The sequence below is a fragment of the Microcaecilia unicolor genome, chromosome 8 (genome assembly GCF_901765095.1).
Source record: "Microcaecilia unicolor chromosome 8, aMicUni1.1, whole genome shotgun sequence".
Lineage (NCBI taxonomy): Eukaryota > Metazoa > Chordata > Amphibia > Gymnophiona > Siphonopidae > Microcaecilia > Microcaecilia unicolor.
In genome coordinates this window covers 167453520-167476507 of record NC_044038.1, presented here as the reverse complement: position 1 = coordinate 167476507, position 22988 = coordinate 167453520, and the positions used below count along the sequence as shown (strand labels likewise).

At 43.9% G+C, this 22988-nt stretch overlaps 1 protein-coding gene across 2 annotated transcripts in view; it reads left to right on the top strand.

The window, feature by feature from the left end:
- Positions 1-22988, top strand: part of SPOCK1 (SPARC (osteonectin), cwcv and kazal like domains proteoglycan 1) — a 635761-nt gene that overhangs the window by 598311 nt on the left and 14462 nt on the right. The window contains exon 7 of one of the 2 annotated variants that reach the window (XM_030212676.1): positions 1594-1710. In XM_030212676.1, the coding sequence (XP_030068536.1) occupies positions 1594-1710 (117 nt within the window). Of the gene's footprint in view, positions 1-1593; positions 1714-22988 lie in introns of both variants that reach the window. The other variant, XM_030212675.1, reaches the window with a different exon arrangement.

The following is a 22988-nucleotide window of genomic DNA, read 5'->3' as shown; positions in this document are numbered from 1 at the left end:
GGGACCAGCGCACAACGAATCCTGGCCCCTCCCACGAACACATGCCTTGGATTTATTCGTTTTTGAGCTGGGTGCTTTCATTTTCCATTATCGCTGAAAAACAAAAACACCCAGCTCACAAATTGTCGAATAAAACATGGACGTCTATTTTTTTCGAAAATACGGTTCGGTCCGCCCCTTCACGGACCCGTTCTCAGAGATAAACGCCCATGGAGATAGATGTTTTCGTTTAATTATGCCCCTCTATGTGTAATTCTATAAGGAACTGCGCCTAAACCTTCTTGTGCTCAACCCAAAAGGAGGACATGGGTGCGTCAAGGGTGTTCTGGAAAGTTACGTGCAATGTTACTGAATTTGAGAGCTGTGCACAAATTGCACACCAGGATTTACACCAGGTACAATTGGTGTAAGTCCTCACGCCCAAAGTTGGGTGTGAGAATCCACACTAAGCGGGAGATTCTATATATGACACCTAAAAAATCTGCTCAGAAAACATTTCCACCCAAGTGTATTCTATAAGCAGCACCTATATTCAGGCGCAGTATATAGAATATGCTTAGTCGCTATCCCAGCACCTAAAACTATGCTCGTCCTTTTATACGAACAAAAACATGGTGTAAATCCCGGCATGTAGATATAGGCGCACTGGGCCATATTCTATAAATATGCAAGTTTAGGAATGCCCACGAAACACCCATTTCCCCGCTCATAACCACACCCCTTTTTGTCTGCATGCATTAGAAGATAGGCGCACTTTGTTGCAGAATATGCTTAGCGAGTTGTGCACATAAATTCTAATTATTGTCGATTAGTGCTCATTATTGCTTGTTAAGTGCTGTTAACAACACTAATTAACTTGTTAAGCCAATTAAGTTACATATGGTTTTATAGAATACGCCTGGAGTTCGGCACGGATCTCTAGGCGTGCTACTTAGAATCTGGGGGTAAGTGCTATTCTATAAAGCGCGTTCATCCTGGAGCGCTCTTTAAAGAATAGCGCCAAGTGTGGATTTTTCCACCAGTCTATTTTTTAGCATCATTTACTGAATCCAGCCCTATATGTGGTCTGACATGCCCAGTTAGCCATCCAGGCATCGACATTGAATATCTGCAGTGCCTGGATAACTAAGGTTACAGTGGAGGCAATTGAAAAGTAAACAGTCACTAGTCCTGTGCTTTAATCTTTGTTCACATCTAAATAGATTTGACACGGCCATGTTTCGGCTGTGTGGCCTGCATCAGGAGTCCAGCAAAATCCAATGACTGCCCACTGCGGAATCAGATTGTCCTAGAAATGTGCATTTGATATGTATCATACACCACAAAAGTTCTCTATGCTGTGTAGCAACATAACCTGGTTTATGATACATATTGAATACACATTTGTGGAGGTCAATTCCTAACGTCCAGGTCCACCTTAACTACGCCCCAGACCACCCCAACACTAACCAACTAGTGCTATCCATTAAATGCCGCAGAATATTAGTAGTTGGGCCAGTCAATGATGCTTTTGTTGTTGTTGTTTAGGCTCTGATTGGGAAATGTAGTTAAAATGTTAGGGTTTTAAAGTTTTTTGTTGTGTTTTCATTGTAGTGGTTTGCACCGATAAAGAATTGAGAAACCTTGCATCAAGACTAAAAGACTGGTTTGGTGCACTTCATGAAGACGCAAATCGAGTTATCAAGCCTACAAGTCCTGAAGCAGCAGAAGGCAGTGAGAAAATACCTTTCTAAATATTGATATATGTATTGAAAATAGCATTTCTAAGTTATTGAAAAACTGAACACCTAAATATAAGCTCCTGATTTAGGGGTGTAGTTATCAATGTGGGTTGCCGTTAAGACGTGTTATTTTGCTACTCACGTGTGCTATTTTAGCACAGGTGCCAGGTGCTCAGTGAGCAGGGATGTAGTTTGGACATATTCCTCCTCCTCCCCTCTTCCCCCCCCCCCCCCCCCCGATATTCAAAACTATTTAACCAGGTAGAACTAGAAGACATGAATTGAAGTTGAAGGGAACAGACTCAGGAGCAGGGCTTTTTTTGAGGGGGTACTGAGTACCAGCACCTTTTCCATTGTCTGCTACAATTGACCCATGGACCCCAAGTTTTAATGAAACAGCTCAGGCTCTACACACCAATTCTGCCTTGTCATAGATTCTGTGACTGGTTGCTGGGGAGGCCTGGCTATTGTGGAGTGAGTCACTGAGTGTTTACCCCACCCTTGAAGGATGGCCTAGCATTTGAGTACCCACACCTTTTTTGCTAGAAAAAAACGCACTGCTCAGGAGTATTGTTGGGAAGTATTTTTTCACAGAGAGGGTGCTGGATACATGGAATGCCCTTTCTCAGGAGGTGATGATGAAAACGGTAATGAAATTCAAACATGCATGGGATAAACACAAAGGAACCTTGTTTAGAAGGAATGGATCTATGGAATCTTAGCAGAGAGTGGGTGGCAACACCGGTAGTTGGGAAGCAAAACCAGTACTGGGCAGACTTCTACAGTCAGTGCCCTGAGAATAACAAGGACAAATCAAACTCGGGTATACATATAAAGTATCAAATACCATGTAAAATGAGTCTATCTTGCTGGGCAGACTGGATGGACTGTACAGGTCTTTATCTGCCATCATTTACCATGTTACTATATGTTACAGTCACGAACGGCTCCTGGCCGGTTAAAAAGGGTTTAAGCATCTATCTGTGAATATTCAGCATGAGATAACCGGTTATCTCCCACTAAATATCCTGGTTAGTGGCTAGTCGCTCACTGGCTGTATCGCACAACATAGCCAGTTAGGTGCAGATATTCAGCGCTTAACCAACTATGGAGAGCGGTCAAAATAGGCCACTTAAATAGCAGGCCTATCTTTGACCGCTAAAAGGTTAACAGGTTAATGATAAATATCAGCATAGCTGGGTAACTTTTTAGTAGACAAAATAAACCTGAATAGTCAATGCCAGTTGCTGGATACAGCCTGGAATTGAATATCTAGGTTTAATGCCAGCGGCAAACAGTAAACGCACTGCCCACCATGCGCTGAATATTGAGCCTATCAGGGATAGAGTTGTAATATTCATGCATACATTGCAAAGTACAGTACGACGCCGAATATCATATAGACATTTAAATGCAGACGTGATTCACATATTGTATCATGATGGTGACAGGAAGGGGAACTGGAAAGGAGAGAAAAGTGTTAGCAAAAGCATCTAGTCTCCCCCAAAATGACTTTGGTTGCTATAAAAGAGCATGCTTACAGATCACAGCAAGCTTGGTTACTTTTGCATGGGCCCAGTGCTTGGCCATTGCCCCTAATTAACAATGACAGCATTGAAAGCGATCCTAGTAGCATCTGCTGCTGGGGATTGTAGAACATCTGGAATGACAACATGCAGTGTGAATAATTTACAGCAGGGATCCTGCTTGTTCTACATCTGTATATGCCTGTTGTCCAGCAATTTATTCTGAAAGGGCTGTCCTGTGAAGCCATCATCATGATTACTGTTACAGTGAGAACTGAGGAGATTAGAAATGCATTGCTTTCTCCCTGTTGTGAGGAGGTACCACATTTAACTGGTTTACACTAGGAAATTGCATTAAACTGCCTCGCCTCCTCTACCTCCTTAATGTCCTTTCCTTCTTTGATTTCCATGGGAGAGTTTAACTCTTCTTCAATGCCTTTGATCCTTAATTTCTAACCATTGGTCCTACAGATCAAGAAAGCCTGGGACAAGAATGTAGGATCTCTTAGGGAGAGGAAGGGATAGTAGATGGCATGGATGGACAGACTGGATAGGTCATATGGAGAGGCATAATCGAACGGGGCCGGCCATCTCTAAGGGTGGCCATCTGTAATGACGGCCCCGTAAAGCGGTGTACCCGACTATATTATCGAAACAAGATGGCCAGCCATCTTTCGTTTCGATAATATGGCTGGGGCCGGCCAAATCTCAACATTTGGGCCGGCCTTAGAGATCGCTGGCAATAGAGATGGCCGCCATTGGTTTTTGCCGATAATGGAAACTAATGGCAGCCATCTCAAACCCGGCCAAATACAAGCCATTTGGTCATGGGAGGAGCCAGCATTTGTAGTGCACTGGTCCCCCTCACATGCCAGGACACCAACCGGGCACCCTAGGGGGCACTGCAGTAGACTTCAGAAATTGCTCCCAGGTGCATAGCTCCCTTACCTTGGGTGCTGAGCCCCCCAAACCCCCCCAAAACCCACTCCCCACAACTGTACACCATTACCATAGCCCTAAGGGGTGAAGGGGGGCACCAACATGTGGGTACAGTGGGTTTTGGAGGGCTCCCATTGACCACCACAAGTGTAACAGGTGGGTGGGGGATGGGCCTGGGTCTGCCTGCCTTAAGTGCACTGCAGTACCCACTAAAAACTGCTCCACGGACCTGCATAGCGCTGTGATGGAGCTGGGTATGACATTTAAGGCTGGCATAGAGGCTGGAAAAATGTTTTTTAATTTTTTTTTTTGAGTGGGAGGGGGATGGTGACCACTTGGGGAGTAAGGGGAGGTGATCCCTGATTCCCTCCGGTAGTCATCTGGTCAGTTCAGGCACCTTTTCGAGGCTTGGTCGTGAACAAAAAGGGACCAAGTAAAATTGGCCAAATGCTCGTCAGGGCCGGCCTTCTTTTTCCCATTATCAGCCGAGGCCAGGCATCTGTTAACCACGGCCCCATCCCGCCTTCAGTACACTGCCGACACACCCCCTTGAACTTTGGCCGGCCCTGCGACGGAAAGCAGTTGAAGCCTGCCAAAATTGGCTTTTGATTATACCGATTTGGCCAGCATTAGGAGAAGGCCGGCCATCTCCCAATTTGTGTCGGAAGATGACCGGCCTTCTCGTTCGAAAATAAGCAGGATGATCTCTTAGGGAGAGGAAGGGATAGTAGATGGCATGGATGGGCAGACTGGATAGGTCATATGATCTCTTAGGGAGAGGAAAGGATAGTAGATGGCATGGATGGGCAGACTGGATAGGTCATATGGAGAGGCATAATCGAACGGGGCCGGCCATCTTCACAGCCCTGTAAAGCAGCGTACCCGACTATATTATCAAAACAAGATGGCCGGCCATCTTTCGTTTTGATAATACGGCTGGGGCCGGCCAAATCTCAACATTTGGGCCGGCCTTAGAGATCGCCAGCAATAGAGATGGCCGCCATTGGTTTTTGCCAATATTGGAAACTAATGGCAGCCATCTCAAACCCGGCCAAATCCAAGCCATTTGGTCATGGGAGGAGCCAGCATTTGTAGTGCACTGGTCCCCCTCACATGCCAGGACACCAACCGGGCACCCTAGGGGGCACTGCAGTGGACTTCAGAAATTGCTCCCAGGTGCATAGCTCCTTTACCTTGGGTGCTGAGCCCCCCAACCCCCCCCCAAACCCACTACCCACAACTGTACACCACTATCATAGCCCTAAGGGGTGAAGGGAGGCACCTACATGTGGGTACAGTGGGTTTTGGGGGTTTGGGAGGGCTCCTATTGACCACCACGTGTTAGGGGGGGATGGGCCTGGGTCCGCCTGCCTTAAGTGCACTGCAGTACCCACTAAAAACTGCTCCAGGGACCTGCATAGTGCTGTGATGGAGCTTGGTATGACATTTAAGGCTGGCATAGAGGCTGGGAAAAAATGTTTTTTAATGTTTTTTTTTAGTGGAAGGGGGTTGGTGACCACTGGGGGAGTAAGGGGAGGTGATCCCTGATTCCCTCCGGTGGTCATCTGGTCAGTTCGGGCACCTTTTCGAGGCTTGGTCGTGAACAAAAAGGGACCAAGTAAAATCGGCCAAATGCTCGTCAGGGCTGGCCTTCTTTTTTCCATTATCGGCCGAGGTCGGCCTTCTGTTAACCACGGCCCCATCCCGCCTTCGGTACACTGCCGACACACCCCATTGAACTTTGGCCGGCCCTGCGACGGAAAGTAATTGAAGCCGGCCAAAATTGGCTTTCGATTATACCGATTTGGCCAGCATTAGGAGAAGGCCGACCATCTCCCAATTTGTGTTGGAAGGTGGCCGGCCTTCTCGTTCGAAAATAAGCAGGATGATCTCTTAGGGAGAGGAAGGGATAGTAGATGGCATGGATGGGCAGACTGGATAGGTCATATGGAGGGGCATAATTGAAAGAAAACGTCTATCTCCATGGGCGTTTATCTCCGAGAACGGGTCCGTGAAGGGGTGGACCGAACCGTATTTTCGAAAAAAATAGACGTCCATGTTTTATTCAACAATTTGTGAGCTGGGCGTTTTTGTTTTTCAGCGATAATGGAAAATGAAAGCGCCCAGCTCAAAAACGAATAAATCCAAGGCATTTGTTCGTGGGAGGGGCCAGGATTCGTAGTGCACTGTCCCCCCTCACATGCCAGGACATCAACCGGGCACCCTAGGGGGCACTTTTACAAAAAAAAAAAAAAAAAAAAAAGGTAAAAGAGCTCCCAGGTGCATAGCACCCTTCCCTTGTGTGTTGAGCCCCCCAAATCCCCCTCAAAACCCACTGCCCACAAGTCTACACCATTACTATAGCCCTAAGGGGTGAAGGGGGGCACCTACATGTGGGTACAGTGGGTTTGGGGGGTTGGACGACTAATAAGCATTAAGCAGCACAATTGTAACAGGTAGGGGAGGGATGGGCCTGGGTCCACCTGCCTGAAGTCCACTGCACCCCCTAATAACTGCTCCAGTGACCTGCATACTGCTGCCAGGGAGGTGGGTATGACATTTGAGGGTGAAAATAAACAGTTGTGAAACGGCATATTTTGTGGTGGGAGGGGGTTTGTGACCACTGAGGGAGTCAGGGGAGGTCATCCCCGATTCCCTCCAGTGGTTATCTGGTCATTTAGGGCACTTTTTGGGGCCTTATTCGTGGAAAAACAGGGTCCAGGAAAAGTGCCCTAAATTCTCGCTAAAAACACATATTTTTTTTACATTATCGGCGAAAGGCGCCCATCTCTGATCGGCCGATAACCACGTCCCAGTTCCGCCTTCATCACGCCTTCGACACGCCCCCCCCCCCGTCAACTTTGTACGCTTCCGCGATGGAATGCAATTGAAAACGTCCAAGTTCGGCTTTCGATTATACCGCGTTATTCGTTTTTGGGAGATAAACGCCTATCTCCCGATTTAGGTCGCAATATAGCCGTTTTTGTCTTTCGATTATAAGCTGGATGATCTCTTAGGGAGAGGAAAGGATAGTAGATGGCATGGATGGGCAGACTGGATAGGTCATGTGGAGGGGCATAATCGAACGAAAACGTCTATCTCCATGGGCGTTTATGTCCGAGAACGGGTCCGTGAAGGGGCAGAACGAACCGTATTTTTGAAAAAAATAGACGTCCATGTTTTATTCGACAATTTGTGAGCTGGGCGTTTTTGTTTTTCAGCGATAATGGAAAATGAAAGCGCCCAGCTCAAAAACGAATAAATCCAAGGCATTTGTTCGTGGGAGGGGCCAGGATTCGTAGTGCACTGGTCCCCCTCACATGCCAGGACACCAACCGGGCACCCTAGGTGGCACTTTTACAAAAACAAAAAAAAAAGGTAAAAGAGCTCCCAGGTGCATAGCACCCTTCCCTTGTGTGTTGAGCCCCCCAAATCCCCCTCAAAACCCACTGCCCACAAGTCTACACCATTACTATAGCCCTAAGGGGTGAAGGGGGGCACCTACATGTGGGTACAGTGGGTTTGGGGGGGTTGGATGACTAAGCATTAAGCAGCACAATTGTAACAGGTAGGGGGGGATGGGCCTGGGTCCACCTGCCTGAAGTCCACTGCACCCCCTAACAACTGCTCCAGGGACCTGCATACTGCTGCCAGGGAGGTGGGTATGACATTTGAGGGTGAAAATAAAAAGTTTTGAAACATCATTTTTTGTGGTGGGAGGGGGTTAGTGACCACTGGGGGAGTCAGGGGAGGTCATCCCCGATTCCCTCGGGTGGTAATCTGGTCATTTAGGGCACTTTTTGGGGCCTTATTCGTGAAAAAACAGGGTCCAGGAAAAGTGCCCTACATTCTAGCTACAAACGCATACTTTTTTTCCATTATCGGCGAAAGGCGCCCATCTCTCCTCGGCCGATAACCACGCCCCAGTTCCACCTTTGCCACGCCTCCGACATGCCCCCGTCAACTTTGTACGCTTCCGCGATGGAGTGCAGTTGAAAACGTCCAAAATTGCCTTTCCATTATACCGATTTATTCGTTTTTGTGAGATAAACGTCTATCTCCCGATTTGGGTCGCAATATAGGCGTTTTTCTTTTTCAATTATAAGCTGGATGATCTCTTAGGGATAGGAAAGGATAGTAGATGGCATGGATGGGCAGACTGGATAGGTCATATGGTCTTTATGTGCCATCATTTTTTTTCTGTTTTTATAGTTCAATAACCCTAACCAGAAATGATGTACAGCCTAAATTTAGACCTGTGTTTCCAAAAACACAAATTCCCACTGCTCAAACTGTTCAGAAACCTATATAGTGAAAGGGGAAATAATATACTAAGCACATGGCAATAGGGAGGGTGGAGGAAATTCCCTCATGTTAACTGAACACTGCGGGGCCTTAGCTTTAATATTCATGCACAATCAAAATATAATATTAGCATTACTCTCTGAGACGGCTCCATTTCAGATTCAATGATGATAAATTGATCCCCTAAGGAAGAACTTTGCAGATGTGCCACGGGCATCCTTAAAGCAACTCTTGCAATGTTTTTAGAACATTTCTTCTGTCTAGTGGTGGGCTTCTCCATACTCCTGGGGTACTAAAAAGCTCTTGCTTGGATGCATCTTGTTCTTTAAAGCCCTCTAAAAAGGAATTTTCCCTTTCTGATGAAAAAAATGGGCAATGAAATCTTCTTCAAGAAAATGGAACTATGAAGAGCAATTCTACGTGGAAATGTGGAACTTTGAACTCTTTCAACACTACAAAATTATTCAGTTATGTGAAAATACATGTGCATAATGAAGAATTTTATTTTATTCTTTGAAATGGGAGTATTAGTTACTGCTTTACCATCTGGCAAATTCTAGAATTTAGTTCCTTATTACAATGCTCATTACTATTCTGGATCCGAAGAAAAGTCAATCATTAGGCTTTAAGTACTGAAAACATTCTAGACTCACTGAAAACATTTTCCTCAAGCATAACACAGGGTCCACTTAGCCAGAATAAAGGTTACTACTAGATGCTGATGTTGGTGTGGGTTTAGTTGGGAGAAGAGGGCAATATATTTACATTTTTATTTGGTAGCTTTCTCAGTCAAGACATACAGTTGTATTAATACATAAGCACAAAAGATTCTAAGCAGCAAAGAGGATGGCAAAGGAGCCCAACGCAGTCCTATCACTACTGTTTTGGGTTGTAGCTCAGGCTGTCTTGTTGCCACAATTAGCTTATTTCAACTCACTTTATTCTTGTATCTCAGTAAAACAGCTAAACAGGTTGCGGTTGATGCAAAACACTGCTATTAGATTGATCATTGGGGCTGGGCGATTTGATAGTGTTTCTCATATTTATCTGTTAATGATAAAAAATCAAATTGATTTAAGGTTCTCTATTTGATTTTTAAGTCATTATTTGGTTCGAATTCTAGGGTCTAATTGAGTTGTTTGTTTTTCCATTGGTGGAAAAAACCTTGGGTTTTTCAAGGACTAACCCTCGGATTCTACTTGGTGCACCTAGAGATCCACACCAAAATCAGTGCGGACTGTGTAACAATGCGTGTAACTTAATAAGCTTAACAAGCTAATGAGCACTTATAACAGCACTTAACAAGCAATAATGAGCACTACTTGGCACTGATTAGAATTTAGGTGCACAAGTCACTAAGCGTATTCTGTAGCGATGTGCGACAAACTTCTAATGCTTGCAAGTAAAAAGGGGCAGGGTTATGGATGGGGAATTGGGTATTTCATGGATGTTCCGAAATTTACGTGTCTGGTTATAGAATATGGCCCAGTGCACCTAAATCTACACGCTGAGATTTACGCCACATTTTCATTGGTGTAAATGAATGCACGTAGATTTAGGCACTGAAATATCAAATAATCGGCACCTAAATCTAGGCACCTATTATAGAATACGTTTAGACGGCACTGATTTCAGCGCCGATTTTTTTATGCACCATATATAGAATCTCCCCATAATTAGCTATGCCATGCAACTTAGCTGGCTAAGCACGAATATTCAACGCTAAATTGGCTAAGTTGAGCGGTTAAGATAGGCCACTTAAATAGCAGGTCTGTCTTTAACTGTTATTGAGTTAACCGGCTATTTGTCAGATGTAATGTAAAATGCCTAGGGCTATCCTATAACAGCCAAATATGGTCACTGTATGGATAACATACAAGTTCTTGCTCTAATTCCACCCCAGCTCTATACAAATAGTGCTAGGTCTGTTAGACAAACTTTTATCCTGCCTGTAGAGGGGCTGAATATTAGAGAATAACAGACTTATATGTTTAACTTAAAAGTATAAGTTCTTTTAAAAATCTCACCCCCACCCACCACTTTGTGTTTCCAGCATCAGTAGTGGCCCTCATTAAATCTGAGAACTGTCAGATGGCTGTACATCTGCTGAAAGTTCATTTTCTTTGAGCTCAATTTGCACTAATTATGTCACCGGTCTAGCCAGCAAGGTGTTGTTTACATTACACGAGGATTTTTCACTGGGGATCATACAGCAGTTCGGCAGCCAGTTTTTTGACATCTTCTTTTAGCAAGTCTTGTCGTCTCAACACAAGAGATACTCTTGACCCCTGAGGCCAGCCTGTGAGCCGAAACCGGCCGTGTCGGGTTTTTTTAATATCTTTTAGAATTAAAGACTTTTATATTTTGACATCCTCCTTTTGTCCACCTCACTTTTTATTTTTTCTGCTCACATTTGCATGAGGGACTTTTCCTCCTCCTTTGTTTTGCAAGTCACTGGTAAACGTATGTCCTTTTAAAAATCTCACCCCCACCCACCATTTTGTGTTTCTCAATAAATCTAAGAACCATCCGATGGCTGTCCATCATGCTGAAAGTTCATTTTCTTTGAGTTCAATTTGCCATTTTTAAGAGAACTTTTCTACTCACTTGCCAAGTCTTATTATCATGTGTGGCAGGTTCTCATTTGAGTTTAATTGTGTTAAATATTGATTTAGAACAGTCCGGTCCTTTCCCATCGACATTTGTAGCCTGACCAGTTCCTTTACAGAATGTTCTATTCCCTGGACACCTGTCAAGTTTAAGGTTGCAATTAAATTAACTTTTTCACTTTTACTCCTTGCAAACACCAGACTTCTCAGAAAGAGTATGATAGTCATACACACTGTAGCAAATGCTTCCTGTCTGATTTCATATAATGCTTAGAGATCTTCTCCAGTTTGTCATTATATGTCTTTGAAAATGTAAAAGCTTGTTACCCAGAATCAAGACCTTTTCCAAGGAGGAAGTTGCTGTTCAATCTGATACCTGGTTATGTCTAGTTGTCTTCCTACTATATTTCGGTTTAATCCTCTCCTATCTCCCCTGAGTACATGACTAGCTGACCATTTCAATCATTTGTACTATGATTCCCTGAGTATTTGTATTAAGCAAGGGGGTTTAATGACAGGAGATAACATGACGTCAAAAAGCTAGAGCCATCTCCCCCGGCCTGCTGCCATATTGGTGTACGTTAAACAAACTATCAGCTAATAAGGTTCAAAGAAGAGCGACCAAAATGATAAAGGGGATGGAACTCCTCTCGTATGAGGAAAGGCTAAAGAGGTTAGGGCTCATCAGCTTGGAAAAGAGATGGATAAGGGGAAATATAATTGAGTTCTACAAAATCCTGAGTGGTGTAGAACGAGTAGAAGTAAATTGATTTTTTGCTCATTCCAAAAGTACGAAGACTATGGGATACTCAAGGAAGTTACATGGAAATACTTTTAAAACAAATAGGAGGAAATATTTTTTCACTCAATGAATAGTTAAGCTCTGGGACTCTTTGCCGGAGGATGTGGTAATAGCAGTTAGCATATCTGGGTTTAAAAAAGGTTTGGACAATTTCCTGGAGGAAAAGTCCTTAGTCTGCTATTGAGGCAAACATGGGAAGCAACAGCTTGCCCTGGGATTTGTCAGTGCTCTAGAGCTTGCTTTGTTATTTGCAATGCTGTATTGTGGATTTCAGAGCTGCGCTATATGCCTTTATATTTATTTATGACAATAAAGATATTTCTAGATAAAAACAATGGCAAACACCTATGTTGCTACTCTGAGATTCTGCATGGAATCTTGTCACTCTTTATGATTCCAGAATCTTACTATTCTTTCGGGTTCTACATGGAATGCTGCTACTCTTTGAGATTCTGCATGGAATCTTGTCACTCTTTAAGATTCCAGAATCTTGCTATTCTTTGGGGTTCTACATGGAATGTTGCCACGATTTGGGTTTCTGCCAGGTACTTGTGACCTGGCTTGGTCACTGTTTGGAAAACAGGATACTGGACTAGATATTAGTCTGACCCAGTATGGCTATTCTTATGTTCTTATGTTCTAATTGCCGAGAAGAAAAATCCAAATACCTGACTCTGCAAACCTGAAAAATAGGTACAAAAAAGAGAAAACATCTTTAACTTCTTAGATGAGATGCTGCCTTCATTTACTGCCACTTAAGCAGTTTTCTATCCGCTTCTTCTCAATTCAGTGTGTGGCATCTCGTCTGATCCGAAGCTTGTCTCTCTTGGGCGCTCTGTTTATAGCTGAAACACCAACAATGATTTTTTTATGATGGTTTACTGATTTTCAATTTTATTTTATGATATGTATGTATATATGGGATGCTTTCAAATAAATAAAAAAAGTTGTCAAATTAAAAAAAAACACACATAGGCATTTGCTATTGTTTTTATCTAGAAATATCTTTATTGTCATCATAAATAAAAATAAAGGCATATAGCGCAACTCTGAAATCCACAATACAGCACTGCAAATAACAAAGCAAGCGCTGGAGCACTGGCAAACACATTTTGAATATAAACTTCCCCCCTTCACAGACCCCTCAAAAACTCCCCCAACTCCCCTTACATTCCCCCTCCCCCCCCCCCATCCCCTCCTAACTGGAAGAATGCAAAAAACAAGGAGGTTTACTAAAACAATATAAACCTCACAAGTTTGCTGTTGTTTTCAATAGCATCTGCAAATGTTTGGAGGTCACTCAATATGGCAGCATCTCCGCCCACTGCCATGGTGGTCAGTGCTACTTTTCAGCCATGGACAGACACAAGATGGTTTAGACCATCCAAGGTAGAAGAACTGAGGAAATTCCTGGAAATCTGTTTCATATTAATATCATAAATGATGGTAAACAAAGATCAATGGCCTATCGAGTTTCTCCATTAAGGTGTGCAGGGTCGTAACTGCGACATTTTGCAGGATAACCCCATGCCTTTTGTATAGGATCATACCTGCCGCTCTAGTCAGGTTAACGTTACCCCATACATCCTTGGATGCAAAATGCCATCATTCACTACTATTTTGCACTGAACCATCCTCTTGCTACTAGATACGGTCTGCTATTTGTACCACACCTTTGTGAATTCAGTTACCATTTTTATCTCCATCACCTCCTCCAGGAGAGAATTCCATGCATCCATAACTCTTTCAGTGAAAAAGTATTTCCTGAGCTTCAGTCCATGATCCCTTAGTTCCACAGCTTTCTTTCTTTTAGAAAAGGGTTGTTTCATGTACAATATTAATGTCTTTTGGATACTTAAAATATCTCGATCATATTTTTCCATTTCTCCTCTAAGATATTTCTATTTAGGTTCTAAGTCTAATCTGTTATGGATATTGATGCAGAAAAAGCAGTCCTAACTTTGCACAGTTAGATAGGTGGATATGGCACTAAATATTGGCCATACCTGCATAACTTCCGGATAGTCTCTACCAATGAACGGATTTGGCCCAGCATTGAGTATCCAGGTCTATCTGAACCAGCCGCAGTCAACCCTTAGGAAAGCGTTCACTGCCGCCAGCTGAATATTGACCTGCAAGGTTTTACTGTGCCTATGTCTTTATTATCTGTTTTACCATGTATTTTTTTATTACTTATTTGTGTTTGTTGTAGTCTGCCAAGAGCATTCAATGGCACACATTATAAATAATTTAACTAACTAGAATAAAATATGCATGAGAGAGATTTACAGACAATGGAGGCATGCATACCAATCTTTTGCATGCACACTCATTGTGCATATCCTAAAAACCCAACAGGCTGGGAAGGTACTCGGGGACTGGATTGAGGAGCATTGAATTATGGACTTGGAGAATGTATTGGTAGCGACCCTCATATCTGTCTTGCTTGTTGTGATGGTTGCTGTCAAAGAGGAAACACATTATTTCCTGGGATACAAACATTCTGGCAGAAGAAAGTGTAGACAGGGCCGTAGAAAAGTGTGGTTGGCCAGTGCAAATGCACGAGGCACAAAGGAGACAGGAAATATGAAAGTTGCTCCCCATCCATTGCCTCTCTTGCATGCCTAGCATCTCCAATTGCAGGGCCCACCTGACTGATGCCTTGGTGGTGTAAGGTAGGATGGGCAGCAGCTATCCCCACTTGCTGCTGCCCATGCTGGATCTGGATTCAAAATGGAGGCTACCAGAGTCATAGTGCCATTTTGAACCCAGAATAGCCATAGACAGCAGTGAGTGGGGATCACTGCTGCTCACCTTACCCTAGACCACCAGGACATCAATCAGGTAAGGAGGGGGAGACTGACAAGGAGGTAGGGAGTCCTCAGGATGAGGATGGGTATGTGCCCTTAGGAGGAGTTTTCCTTGGGGGCGACTTGCAGAAGGGGGAGTGGATTCTCTAGGGGAGTGGTGTTTGGAGGGTTCAGTGGATGAATCGTACCGGGCGTACTTTTAGCTTGTTACAGTCCTGAGTGTGTAGTCCATTAAGGGAATTTCCTTTGGGAAGAAAATCCAAGAATCACCTATTTGAATATGTTCTACCACCCATGGCCACATCTATGAATCTCTTTCCCCCCAGACAAAGACTAATCAGTCTTCGTCTTGGTCTCTGAGATCCAATTATTTAACTGTGTTCATAAATATAGTCCTTCTGCTAGCTGAATTAGTACATCCAGAAGCTTCTTCCTAAGACTCCGTCTCACATTGCATAATTAATGAGGTCTCTCCACACCTCCAGATACAAATATCCAAATAAATCACTTTCCATAATAGAGTCTTTATTGATGATCTAGCCAGCTGTTCCTGAGATTCATTGCTTCCACCTTCTAAGAGCTTTCTTTTACACTAACCTTGCAACTCCTCTTGTTAATTAGGACATGATACAGTACCATAAATGTTCTGACACTTTAATGCACTATGGGAAAATTTTATCACTGCTTGCATTAGTGAATTGTGCATGCACACTTCTGGAAGATTATGAGCACATGTACTAGGTGAAATAATACTGAGGAAAAATGTACTCATACTTTTGAAAATCCAGAAGTGTTCACACATAAATGCTAGTCCTCCACAATCCTCCCTCCTCAGTCTGTAACCAAAGTTACTTATTATACAGCCCGGGCACACATCTTTATCTTCATGTCAGGCATTAGAGCCGACTCTGTGGGTGCTGTGGGTGCTTGAGCACCCCCAATATTGAGAAAATTCCTTGTATCTGGCCAGGGAAGGGTTACTTACATTGGGCTTAGCACAACCATTAATTTTGAAAAGTTGGCTCCTATGATGTCAGGCAGGTAGTTTTATGGAAATGGCTTTCATAGTTACCCCATATATAAATCTATCAATCGATCAATACAGATAAAGAAACAGAAATAGATACAGGAGGTAATTGTGTAAAGGTTGACAAAAGTTAGGTGGCTAAGTACTGCATGTTAAGCATATAGGGGTCAATATTCTGACCGCTGGAGAGAGCCCGCTCAGCCAGGATATTCAATGTTGGGTTATTTCCGATGACTGACATTGAATATCCAGTTTATTTTTGGCTGGCTTAAACTTAACCGGCTAAGGGGCCCTTTTACTAAATCATGTAGGCACCTATGCATGTACAATGAGTGTCAATTTGGAACTACCGCCCAACTACCGAGTGGCCTGGGTGATAATGCTCCATTGTTGGATGCACGTCAATCTAGAGACAATTTTGGACAAATTCCCCTTCCCTCTTCTCTCCTAGTTTCCCTACTCCTTCCATCCCCTCTTCCTCCCCATTATCTCTTGTGTAGGTTTTTCTGCTGTATTAGCTTCATTTTACTGCATTGGCGTCTGCCTCTGTGGTCTGTTGTAAGCCACATTGAGCCTGACACTGTTGGGAAACTGTGGGGTACAAATGAGATAATTAAAAAAAAATTTTTTTTTAATCCCATTTTTATGTGCATCCGATATGCGCATCGAAAAATATTTTTTATTTTCTACAGCATGGCGCTAATTGGGTGGTAATCGGCAGTGTATGTGTGCTGGCGATTACTGCCCGGTTAACGCCTGAGACCTTACCGCTAAGTCAATGGGGGTCTCAGACCTAAAATGGATGCGTGCCAATTTTTATTTTGCCACACGTCCATTTTCAGCCAAATAAAAAAAGCCTTTTTTACAGACGCGCTGAAAATGGATCTGCGCGTGTCCAAAAGACACGCCTACACTAGCCAAGGCCATTTTTCTGCGCACCTTAGTAAAAGGACCCTTAAGTTAATATTCAGAGATAGCTGGTTAAGTTTAAACCAGCCAAAAGTATTCCAGCTACTTACGCGGCCCAATGTGGCCGTTTATGATAGCCGGTTATGTGCTGAATAGCCGGGGACAACTGGCTATATCGCTCAATATTGCCGATTATCCCCTAGCCACTAACTGGGAATATTCAGTGGGGTATATCCGATTATCCTCCACTGAATATCGCTGGATAGCTGGTTAAGTGCCATGTAATTGGCCCGGTGCCATTCCTGGCCAGTTAAATATTTTCGAATATCGGGGGGATATTCCATAACAGCAATTCCACAAGTAATTCACTATTATCGTTTATCATTTATTTATTTACTAGACCGTTTCTTATTACAGAGTAAATCAGAACGGTTTACAATAAAATATAACATTAAAATAATTAAAATACACAAATCGGAAATCCATATGTGATAGAAAAGCACAGCAAACCATCCAAACTAAAAATATACAATTAATAAAAACATTCATATATATCAAAAACAGCAAGAGGCATTAATTCCCTTTTTTTTCTTCCAGTTTGATTCTAAGCAGTGTTTCCAAAAGATTCTTGAAAAAAATAGAATTCTAGCATAAGTCCGCACCTATTTGCGAAACTTTAGGCATGACCGCTTAGATCATATCAATGGCTGTTATAAATGCTTACACTTAAGCACTGACAATTACATGTATAGCTGATAGTTTTCTAAAAGGCTCGTGCATAATTGCTAGTCACGTTGATGATCCAGATGTGCATGCGCAAACCATATGCACCATATTCATTTTTGGTAATGGCCATGCTCTAATATCAACATTTCAAAGAAACCAAAAAATACCCAAAAGAAGAGGAGGTAAAAAAAAAATACAAAAAAATGCAGAACCCGCTACAGAGAAATAAATGAGACTGAAGTAGAATATAACTATTAACAATTCAGTGCATATGAACGAAAAATATGTAATGATAAATGGAAGGTTTTCAGTAAGGATTTTCCCAAGGCCAAGATACACAATATGAAGTTGCCCCAATTTTGATGGACCATTCAAAGTGCTTTCATGACATCGTTGAACCCTCCAATGTGCATAAGCCAACAGAAATGTGTCCATATAAAAATATTCAATCTTCAGTTACACAAAGTTATAGTAAAAATAAAACCTCACAGAGATATATCAAAAGCATAAGGGATACTGGGCTGACAATGGTTAATAACAATTCAAAAGACCAACACTTACCTGAAACAATTCAAAGAATGGCTGCTCGACAGAGCCTTTGTCTCGATAGAGTTCTTCCTCAGGAGCAGTCCACCAGAAAATGGTCGCAATGCTCTTAGCAAAATTCTTCCACACTCTCAAACAGCGTTAATGACATTGATCCCGAAACAAAAAAGAAATCTAACCAAAAAAACATAAAACAAACCATCCGGCACATGACACAGGAAATGAAATGAAACCATTTTTGGACTGCCCATCCCTAATACTTTGCAAGCTATTGTAATTGTGGATGGCAATAATCTGATTTTTCTGCCCATTCCAGTTGCATAAAAAGGATTAAAAGATAAACCCCCTCAATTTGAGATCAATGTGCTAATACCATATAGATCATTACAGAGCTGGAGAAAAATACGACATCATGTTCCCTAAGAAGACTAAAATGGTACGATGAATGTGTAACTTCACTCTCCACGTATTTTCAAAAAATATCCCCCGGATTCTATGTAGCATGACCAAAATTGTGCACACAGATGTGGTCGAATTCTGGATTTGCATGTGATATTTAATTACATAACAAGCCAATCAGCGCTGATAATTGCCACTTAACAAGTGATTATTGATATTAATTGGCATTATTAGAATTTGCACGCACAGCTTGCTAGGCATATTCTGTAAAGTGGTGCATGCAAATTCTAATGCACACTGGCAAAAAGGGGGTATGGTCATGGGCGTGGAAGGGGCAAACCATGGACATTCCAAAAATGTATGCGCAGGATTATAGAATACACCTGCTCCGCGTCTAACTTAGGTGCCAGTATTTATGCCAAGACGTGCCTAGAGTTAGGCACAGGCATGGCCGCTAGGCATATTAAAGAATATGCCTAGATGGAAATATTTCCTGCACCATATATAGAATCTAATTCTATATGGATAGTATTGGCCTCCATGTGCAACAGTTGTGGCAGTTGCTGTGGAACCGGCGGTGGTTTACAACCCCAGTTAGCTGCTCTACGGGCCTACTAAAATCACGCTCCTCTGTTCCGCCTTAGTGCGGGGCTTTACCATTTTGAGATCAGGGATCGGGCTTTCCTGGTCGGAGTCGGCGGTTGCCCCTGTTGGCCACGGTGAACTTCCAGCTGGCTGAAGGCTCCGCTTTGGTTTTCCCTGCCCAGCGCCTCCTGCCCCACGGAGCTGACTGAGAGCGAAGTCGCCGCAGAAGTGAGAACAGACACAACTTGGGGGCTTGACCTTCTTAGCGCCCGCCCACCTCATCCGGATTCTGGCTGCTACTGCAGTGGGCGTGTTTTGCCTGCACTCTCCGCTCCTGTGGAGTCTTTTCTGCACCAAGGACTGAATCTGAGCGTGCCTGGGCTCCTGTTTAGCCTGTGCTGCAGCAAGTACACTATGGCATCCTTGTGGCTGTGTTGCTACCGCATCTGGTCTGTTCCTGCTCCTCTCCCCTGCTCCCAAAATGGCATTGCTTGCATCCTTTCTTGCTTGTCTTTTTCTCTCCTTGTTTTCTTTCTCTTTTTCCCTCTCTCCTTCAGAAAGTACTCCTGTCCCCATTCCCATCCTTCGCACCTCCTGCAGACTGCCAAGCCGTCCTCTCAGACCACATACCAAAGAACGCCAACTACTTCGCATCTGCCAATCGCAGTCCTCACCGCCAGCCTCTTGCCCTGTCTTGGTGGGCTACGTAAATGCCAGATCCATAATCAAAAAAGCCTCAAATTTTAACGATTGGATCATGCAAGAAAGCCTTGACCTGGTCTTTATTACGGAAACCTGGGTCCGCCTCCAAACAGACCCTGTCTTGCTTGACTTATGTCCCTCAGGTTACAAGCTTGTCCACTGGCCGCGTCCAGGTAGGAGAGGTGGAGGTATTGCTCTCGTCTATCGTTCCACCTTCGTCGTAGAGCCCATTGCTGGCTCCATTAAGCCACAACTTGAAATCGTCTCAGTGAGAATATCTAATAAAACCTTATTTGGTCATCTAACTTGTGTCCTATTTTACCGACCTCCCGACAACTGGTGTGATGTGCAACCTATCTTTACTGATTTCATCTCTACAACATGTTTGTCCTGCCCCAATGTACTAATCCTGGGAGACATTAATCTGCACCTTGAAGATTCCTCCTCTGCACACACGCGAGACTGTTTGGCCTTCCTCCGCTCTTGGGACTTCACCTACTGGAATACTCAGGCTACCTACTCCAGAGGTCACACTTTAGACCTCTTCTCTTTTAAGTCGGCTAACCACTACAATCTGTGCATAGCCAAAGCTTTGTGGACAGCTGTCCCTTGGTCTGACCACTTCAAGCTCACCTGCTCAATTCTGTGGCAGCTAAAAGGGCCATGTAGCCTGCATTCCCCAATATCATACACAACGAGAGGGTATGTTGGCTCTGCGGCATTCTGGCAGTCTATATATGAGTCGGACTGGCCCGGCCCGACAGATCCTGGAAGCTTTTTGCACAACTGGGATAACCATTGTAGAACCACCCTAGATGCCATTGCGCCGCTCAAGGAGTGTTGTATAAAGAGGAAAGTAGCTGCCCCGTGGTTCAATGATCACCTCAGAACGCTCAAAGCAAACACTAGAAGGCTTGAACGAGCCTGGCGAAAATACCAGGACACTCAACATTTATCTATGTGGAGGCAGTCTCACAAAACGTACAACTACGCACTTAGGCAGGCGAAAAAAAATTACTTCAAGAAAAAAATTGGCCCGGATTTCAAAGATGCCAAGAAACTCTTCTTCTTTGTAAACAAGCTAATGGATACTGCGGTACTTACCTCTACGGGAGGTGGTACCCCACCTGCTGCCGATTTAGCAAAATTTTTCCAGGACAAACTCAAGAAGCTGCAGAGCGCCCTTCCGCAAAACAATTCCAACATTGGTGACTTTATTGCAGGCTTGCACCCGGGGCCTGACGAGCAACCAGCGGACCATTTACTCTCCAGCTTTTCCACCCTCTCAGTTGATACTGTCAAGAGGGAGCTTCGCCGATTTGTTCGGAAGTACTGCAGGCTGGATGTATGCTCCAACTATCTGCTTCAAAGTGCCCCTGCCTGTTTCCTTGAAGACCTGACCCTGTACCTAAACCATATGCTCGGTGAAGGCAAGTTCCCAGCAAGCCATGGTAACATCTTGCTGACCCCGGTGCCTAAAGACGCTAAGAAACTCAGTAGCGATTTGTCCAACTACTGGCCAATTGCCTCCATTCCCCTTTTCGTAAAACTTATGGAGAACCTGGTGAATAAGCAACTCAATGCTCACCTGGACAAATTTAATGTTCTGCATGCCTCACAATCGGGATTTCGACCGCTCCACAGTACTGAGACTGTGCTTGTCACTCTCCTATCTAACTTCAAGCAAGAGATAGTTGAGGGGAAGAGCATCGTACTCTTGCAGTTTGACATGTCCAGCGCCTTTGATATGGTTCACCATGATATACTTCTGCGGCTCCTCGATTACTTCGGTGCAAGCGGAAATGTATTAGCCTGGCTTAGAGGTTTTCTAACATCCAGATCCTACCAAGTACAAGCCAACTCCACTCGGTCATCTCACTGGAAAGCTGACTGCGGAGTGCCACAAGGCTCCCCGCTATCACCTACCCTGTTCAATGTGATGTTGATCCCCCTGGCAATGGCTCTCTCCAAATGGGGGCTAAACCCGTTTATCTACACAGATGACATCACTATCTACATCCCGTTTGAGAAGAACCTGAATGAAATTACCAGTCGGATTCGTCACGGCTTTAACACCATGCTTGACTGGGCCAATTCTATTAGATTGTAAGCTCTTTGAGCAGGGACTGTCTTTCTTCTATGTTTGTGCAGCACTGCGTATGTCTTGTAGCACTATAGAAATGCTAAATAGTAATAGTAGTAGTAGTAGATTCAAGCTCAACGCCGAGAAAACGCATTGCTTGGTCCTCTTCTCTCCTTATTGCAAACTCTGGCCTCCTGCGCTAATTACTCCTGAGCTCACACTACCTTTCTCGTTATCCCTAAAAATCCTGGGTGTCTTGGTTGATCGAACCCTGACGTTGGAGCAGCATGTGAACTCTACAGTCCAGCAAATGTTCTACTCTCTCTGGAGGCTTAAGCGTATCAAGCCTTACTTCCCTCGGGGTGTTTTCTGCAATCTGGTCCAGTCTCTGGTGGTTAGCCATCTTGACTACTGCAATAGTATCTACGGAGGTTGTGCAGGTATGCTCCTAAAAAAATTGCAAATGGCCCAGAATACAGCTGCCCAGCTCGTCTATGGAAAATCCAGATTTGAAAGCTCAAGACCATTGCGTGAGCGGCTGCACTGGCTTCCTGTGAAGGACCGCATCGCGTTCAAGACCTGTGCATTGGTGCACAAAATTATCTATGGAGATGCCCCTTCCTATATGGTCCCTCTTGTTAACCTACCGCCCAGGAACTCCCGAAGATTGGCCCTCTCGTACCTCACTCTCCATTACCCTGCTTCGCGTGGCCTCAAATATAAGGCCATCTATGGCTCCTCTTTTCCGTATCTCAGCACTCAACTGTGGAACGGGCTGCCTCGGGAGATCAAAATCACTTCAGATCACCCGACCTTTAAGAAACGTCTCAAGACCTTCCTTTTTGGCAGAGCGTTTACCACGAGTCCTGCAGGAGCTGCAGCCTTTTAGCCCACAGCTCACTTTGTGATACCCAATCACCCACCCTCTCTTCCATTCCCTCATCAGACTTCTCTTTCCCCCTCCTGTGACCCTGTCCACTGTACTTTGTGCTATTGTGTTATGGTTTGTTTATTAACTATTGTACGCCACATTGAGCCTGCCCATGGGCGGGAATATTTTGGGATATAAATGTTGTAAATAAATAAATAAATAAACCTGTGAGTAGTGCAGGCCAGATGTAATAAGCATTCCCATGACACACCATAACCTGCAGATTCTATATAGGTTGTCCAAAGTTGGGCACAAAATTTTGGGTGCAGATTCCAGATCTGCATATAGACTAATTAGTTAATGAACCATTACAATCAATAGTTGTTAACTGGCAGTCATTTGGGTTTGCACACAGATCTGTTCTGCAC